Here is a 7,232-nt window from a genome sequence, read left to right as displayed (position 1 = left end):
AGTATCAGTATACTCCCATGTCATGTAAGCCCTTCCTCCTCTTGGAGCTTCAGCTGCCAGGAATTCAGGACCTAGGTTTTCTGTACAGCTTGATGAAATTGCCAAGATGTTGGATAGAGGTGGGGTGTATATAAGATAGAAACAGGCACATTAAACATGCTGACAGAGGTAAAATGTTTTTTGAGATGTAGATGCAAAAATAAAACACCGGGATGAATGAGTTTTTCTGCTGAGTTTTGTAACAACAGTTACAAACTGTAACTGTTTGTAACAGTTCCACCTGCTCGGTGGAACTCAGGACCACTGGGACCTGGATTTCACAGATACATAGAATTGCTTTTGTTGGAAGGGACCTTAAAGATCCTCTAGTTCCAACCGCCTTCCATGGGCACGGACACCTCCCAGTAGACCAGGTTGCTCAAAGCCCCATTCAGCCTGGCCATGAACACTTCCAGGGATGGGGTTTCCACAACTTCTCTGGGCAGCCTGTTCCAATGTCTCACCACCCTTACAGTAAAGAGCTTCCTCCTACTCTCTTTCAGTCTGAATCCTTTGCCCCTTCTCCTGCCACTACATCCCCACGCAAAACGTCCCTCTCCGGGGGCTGGGCTGGGCCCTGTGCGCAGAGGCGAAGCCTGTTGTCCCGGGTCTACCGGAGCCCAGGAGCCTGCGGGACACCAGCTCCCCATCCCGCTGCTGGGCCCACGGCAGCAGGAAGCGTTCCGCCCGCCGCGCGAGGGCTGCCGGGCCGGGAAGGGGCGGGCCGGGCCGGGGCGGGCCGGGGCGGGCGCTCGGCGGCGCGGGCGCGTCCCCCCCGTTGCTGCGGTGACGGGCCGGAAGCGGCCGCTGCTCCGCGCGCCATTTTCAAAGGTTCCCCAGCACCCGGACATCGCGGCCGCTCCGCAGCGGCCCCGGCTGCCGGCGCCTGCTCTTAGTGGTAAGTGTGGTGAGGGCGGGACAAGTGGCGTAAACCTGTTTGGAAAGGGGCCGACCGCCCCTCTGTAGGTACAGACTGGGGTTGCTGGAAGGTCTGCAAGTCTTCCCTTTTAGGGAAACGGGTGATGAGCAGGCTCATAATCGGAAGAGTTTTCTTGTGCTCCAGTGTGAACTTACAGGATATGGTGACAGGCTGCCCAGGAAGGTCGTGGAGTCTCCCTCTCTGTAGACATTCTAAACACGCCTGGACGCGTTCCTGTCACCTGCTCCAGGTGACCCTGCCTTGGCTGGATAATCTCCAGAGGTGCCCTCCAACCCTAACCGTTCTGGCATTCCATGACATTTTAGCGAAGAAATCTGTTTTTTCAGAACAAGTATTTTCTTTCCATTGGCAAGGTGCTGAGACTTCACAGCAAACGTATTGTACGAATATCTTAGTCAGAAATGAACTCCCAGCAAATCCAGTTGGGAGCAAACTTTCCTAAAGCAGGTGCTGGCTCACTGGGTGTATCTTGAACATGTTGTTAGAGCAGCTGCGGGTCACGGCACAGCCCTCAGCTGTACAGAGCCACGTATTAAGGCGCTGCAGTAGTCAAATGTTTGGTACCACTGCCTTTGGTACCTGAGCGAACAGGATGTGAACAAAAAGGAAAAAACCCTTTAACGTGTAAGTTCTGTTGAATGAAAAACTGCATTCGTCCATGGCCAAGATCCATCTTTGCTCTGCTTTTGTATTATTACATTTTCTTACTGAAAACACAAGTGTTGCATCTGCAGCAGTTAGTAACCTTCACTCACCATCAATTTTGCTGCATTGTTCTCAGAATGAAAGGAGGGCTTAGTCTGCTAAACATTTTCTGTTTTGCATTCTACCTTTAATAGCTAATCTAATACCTATAAGCATTGCTTCTTTCACACAATTTTATGCCAGCTGATTCTCTACTTAAAGCCTAGAGCAGTTGGCTCCACTATTGCCCATCTTTCACCTCAAGGTTCAATTTTAGACATTGGTGACTTAAAACAATAGGAAACAGTTCTTAGGTGCTACATATGTCTATTTCATAAACATCTGTATCTTCAAAAGACTGCTCACAGCCATCCAGGCATGTCATAAAATGCAGCATGTGAATGTTGTCACCTCTAGCAGTCTTCATGAGCAAAGGGGGAACAAAAAATGAGGCTGTTGGCTCTGAGTAATCTTCAGCGAGCAACTGAGACATTTAGACATATTAATAAATCTGGTTTAGGAAATGCCTCATTTAAAGTACCATTCAATTTTCTCTTTTCTATTTTTCATTGAAAATGGAAATTTGATTTTCTTCACAGCAGCACTAAATTGCAGGAAATATTTAGATGATGAATGGTGTGAACTAGTTATGCAGCTAATGTAGCCTATCTCATGGGAAATACCAAAGTTGTTGAGAGTACTTTCCAGTACTTTGCAAACTTACCGACATCTAGTACATGTGACATACCTTTCATCAGGACTCAGTTGTCATTCACAAGGCTATTAAGCTTCTTTAAAGAAAAGCATATTCTGAATTGAATTGAATTGACTGGGTGCAAATAATATAAAAAACTTGGATTTCCAAAAAGCTTTTTGAGAAGGTTCTTTACCAAACACTTAAGAAAGCAGGTCTCTGTCAGAAATGGAGAAAAGAAGCTAGTGATTAAAAAAGAGAGTAGAAAAGTACTACCTTACAGTGAATGTGCAGAAGATTGTCTGCTGTTTAATACTGACTAGTGATCTGAAAGAATGGGTTAAAGAGGAAGGGACAAAATTTGCTCATTATATGGATGTGTTAAGTGCAATCCAAGGATTGCAGAGGAGTTTCACTGGACTGAGTAATAAAATTAAAGAGTAGTGTTAATAAAGGCAAAGTGATACATGCTGTGGTCTCTAAAGTGGCAGTAACTGCTCAGAAAGTTGTGTCACTGTGAATGCATCTAATCTATGCTTTAGAGCAAACAGACAAAGTGTCCTGGTTTCAGCTGGGATAAAATTAGTTTTCTTCCTATTAGCTGGTGCAATGTTGTGTTTTGGATTCAGCATGAGAATAATGTTGATAGCACTGTGGTGTTTTGGTTGTTGCTAAGTAGTGCTTGCTCTCAGCAAAGGACTTCTCAGTGCCATTGAGGAACTGCACAGAAAGCTGTGGGGGAACATAGCCAGGACAGCTGATCTGAGCTGGCCAGAGTGGTATTCCACACCACAGAACTTCATGGCCAATATATAAACTGGGGGAGTTACCCAGAGTGGGGCTGACGTGGTTCGGGGACAGGCTGGGCGTCAGTCATCGGGTGGTGGTGAGCAATTGTATTCTGCATCTCTTGTATCTCTTGGGTTTTATCAATCTCTCTCTCTCTCCCTCTCCTTTTTATTCCAATTATTATGATTATGTTTTGTTTCAAGTATTAAACTGTTCTTATGGCAATCTACAAGCTTTGGTTTTTTTTCTCCCTGAATCTTCTCTCCATCCCTGTGGCAGTGGGGGGAGTAAGCAAGCCAACTGTGTAGTGCTTGGTTGGAAGCGGGGGTTAAGCCATGACAAACACTGATCAGTAATGTGAAAGAATGGGTTAAACAGCGGGGGACAAAATTTGCTCATTATGTGGACATGCTAAGTGCAGTCCAAGGGTGCCAGAAGACTGGACTGAGTAATGATGCAGGAATTAAGGAGCTGTGTTAATAAAGGCAAAGTGATACATGCTGTGGTCTCTAAAGTGGTAGCAACCACTCAGAGAGATGTGTCACTGAATGCATCTAATCGATGCTTTAGAGCGATCAAAAAGGCAAATGGTAAGTTAGGAATCAATATGAATAGTGAAGGCTGCAGCCAAGAGTCTCTATGGCTGCTCAGAGGAAGGTCTATCAGGTACTATTATAATTATTTCAGTTCAACTTTAGGCCCTTCAAGTCCCTGCATTATAGGCTTATATAAAGAAGATGTGTGTAGGAGTAAGATTTCACTCATGTTTTTTAGGTTTTTATATTCTTGCTGTGGCAATGGTCAAGAGACACAGGATATTGTGTCAGACAGGACTTGGATTCAACTGAATCAATGCATCAGTTCATATATTAATTTTGTATTTCCAGAAAAACAAATTTTCCTGATGTAGAAGTTATTAGATACTTTTTCATGTCATGGTAAGACTAGTGATAGACTAAGTTTAGGATACGAGATTTAAATTTTGGTAGTCTGTAATGACAGAAGTCTGAAATTACTGACACATAATTTCTTTCCAACAAAGGGTGTATGACAATTATTGTCTTTGAAGAGTTTAATATCTATTTTAAGCTTTCTGAAAGGAGATGCCTTTTGGACTTACACTACTACAGCTATTAATTTCCTGGGATTATTGTGGATCAGATGTAGCTTTGATATAAAATAATGTAAGATAATACCCTTTATGGTTTGATTCCAGTGGCAATAATGATAAATAAATGAAATAAATTTCAGGTTTTAGGAAGGAAAGTGATTCAACCAGCAGTTTGTCAGCACCTCCCAATATTAGATCATGTTTAGGTAACTGTACCTTAAATGCCCGTTGCAGGGGTTTAGTTAAATTATGTATGTACTTCCTAGCCACAGTTACTGGAGTGCTAACATATGTCCATTTATTTTTCTTTGCAGTTACTGCAGAAAAACTCCATTCCCGTACAAGCTGTGACAGTTTTGTTCTTGATATTTCTTCTTCAAAATTTTCTCAATTTGATTAGTAAAACAATCTTTGCTCTTTCTAAAACACAATATTTCAAACAAATCTAATGAACAATTTTAAGGTAATCTAATCTTTTTAACTGATACAAGCCTTCTTAAAGAGAAGATGGGCTCAGGAGTTACCAGTTTTCTTCTGTAGTAATATAAGATGTATTCCTGAGACTCAGTCTAGACACAGTAACACAGTCACACTTTTCCTGAATTCAACACAGAATCTTCAACTTTAATGCAGAAATACCAAGAACTTGTCACTTTAATCTCTAATCTTTGGCTGTCAGAGGAGTATGAAGAGCATTTACTACACATCAGGACACTGACTTCCACTTAGCACACTGGTGGAAAGTGTGGCGCTGCCTCCTCCTTCAGCCATCCCAGCACGGTATGTAAGGGGTCGTTGTCCGTGCCATTGCTTAGTTAATATCCCAACATCCTGAATCTCTTCAAGCAAATATTTTTGGTAGTACCCAGAACAGATGCTGTGCTTATAGGGCTGGTGATTTTCTCTCATCTACAGAGCAGTACCCGGTTACCACAGGCCTGTTGCTAGACTTCTTTGTAGTGTTTTAATAGAACGAGATGAAATCTTAACTTTCCAGCATTAGATATGAGAGAAACACACACATTTTCCTCACTTTATTGTTAATAGTTAATTTCAAATACCTGCATGTATTTATTTCTTTTTAAAATCTGGAGGATTGTGATGATAGTTTGGATTATCTCTATATTCTGTTCCTTTTGTATGACCTGCAAACACCACCTCCTTGAATTGGTAGTTTGGCTGCTGAGGTCTTTGCAGCCAATAGGTTAATACTGAAACTTCTGAAGACATTTGAGGGAAAAGGTTTTACAGAAATAACTACTTTTCAAAAATATTTCTAACTATTGAAGAGATGTTTTCACATATTAAGAAACATAAGCTTTAGTACTTGATTTGTTTTCTCATTCTGTATCTAAATTCAGAAGGACATAATGATATAAAATTTCTTCTTGCCTCAAATGTACTTGAAAAAACCAAAATTATCATTTGGATTCAGACACAGTAATGCTGATCCAGTCCCCTTTAGATCAACTTAGTAATACAAAGATAATTAATCAGTCAATTGAAAAAACCCCAACTCTCGTCCTTGAACTGTATTTTCCAGAAAACGATACAAGTATGACTATAGTATGCCAGTATTTTTTATCTTTCCTGTTTTTTGTCATAGAAAATAGATGTTCAAAGTTAATCTGTCTTCAAGATTTTACATATTTTATGCGATTTTAGAAATGGTTGGCATAAGTTATATTAAGTACTGACTTGCAAACTTTGAAAGTAAGATTTATATATGGAAGAAAAAAGTATGAGTTTTTGAGAATAATCTGTCAATTTGTATTGTGTAATATACAATGATGACCATGATTCAAGAAAATCAAATATAATGAGAAAACTAACTGCCAAGGTAAATACTTATTTTTAAAGGAATATCTAAATATGTTTAAAACTTTTCAGTTGCAGTCATCCTTTTCTGATTTGCTTAAATTTTAAGGACATTCTTATGCACTGTGTTTCCTACAGAAAAAAAAGTTCTTTTCCATTACTTTTTACTATATTTTTCCTTCTTTAAAGGGCAGATGCTGTAACCGACAATCTTTTGCAGGTGTCCTGTTTTTCTTGACTGTGGCAAAAGCAGCTTTGGAGGTGTGTTTACAATGAGTACAAATGCAGAGCGAAGGTTCATTAATCTCAGGAAACGTCTGGATCAGCTGGGCTATCGGCAGTCACTGGGAGTGGAGAGTTTACCTTTAGTGGAAAAGCTTTTTAGGTATTCAAAAGGAGATTCATTAAAAAAATAGTAATCATATAGTAGGTATTGTTTGATTTTTGACATGTAAGGAAGAAGGCTTAATCTGGGGATTATTTTCTAGCAATGTTATTTCAAGGGTAACATTAAGTTCCTGTAGTATGTACGGGATTATGACATGCATAAGTATGTACATACTTATGACTAAATATGATGAAGTCAAATGCGTTTGCTTAAGTGATGGTAACATCTTAAGATTTAATTTAATTCAGTAGAATTGCTTCTAAGGATCTGTGGTGTAGGAAAATTCAAGTTTTCTAACCTCATAAAAGAGCTGAGAATAGTCACTATTGATATGTGATTAAAAGGACACTTTTATAACTGGTTGTATAAACAATAATTACTATTGCCTGTTCTGTGACTTAAAATAAAACATTCACATCTCCATTTATAATGACCTTATTTAGAGAATTTAAAATTTGTTATCTCTGTCCTTTTTACAAGGCACATAACAGAAAAACCATGAAATTTTCAGATTGCCTTCTTATTATATCTGCCATTTTGTGGCTTTGATATTATTAGGAATATAGTAATTTCCATAGTAATCCAGTTATATTTGTCTAAACACACAAATGTAGCTATTCTGGTTCTGTTGCTCTCTAGAATGTAATACAGATGGAAGAACCATAGCTAGGCAAATGTGAAGTAATCTGCCTTCAGCATTAAGTCTCATTCTTGTGTCTGCCAGGTAGATTTACTCTCTCCATCACTACCTTTGATGCTTATCAGAGGT

The 7,232-nt window shown here is 40.0% G+C and overlaps 1 protein-coding gene across 5 annotated transcripts in view; it reads left to right on the top strand.

Annotated features, from left to right (window-relative positions):
- Positions 1-822: 822 nt before the first annotated feature.
- CEP135 (centrosomal protein 135) overlaps positions 823-7,232 on the top strand; it is a 36,788-nt gene continuing 30,378 nt past the window's right edge. For 4 of the 5 annotated variants that reach the window (XM_019287396.3, XM_010401640.4, XM_010401639.4 and 1 more), the window contains exons 1-3: positions 823-937; positions 4,572-5,037; positions 6,296-6,460. In XM_019287396.3, coding sequence (XP_019142941.2) covers positions 6,348-6,460 — 113 coding nt within the window. In that variant the 5' untranslated portion in view covers positions 823-937; positions 4,572-5,037; positions 6,296-6,347. The remainder of the gene's footprint in view (positions 938-4,571; positions 5,038-6,295; positions 6,461-7,232) is intronic. The other variant, XM_010401638.4, reaches the window with a different exon arrangement.

This window comes from Corvus cornix, chromosome 4 (genome assembly GCF_000738735.6).
Source record: "Corvus cornix cornix isolate S_Up_H32 chromosome 4, ASM73873v5, whole genome shotgun sequence".
Taxonomy (NCBI): domain Eukaryota; kingdom Metazoa; phylum Chordata; class Aves; order Passeriformes; family Corvidae; genus Corvus; species Corvus cornix.
This window is presented reverse-complemented; position numbering and strand designations above follow the sequence as displayed.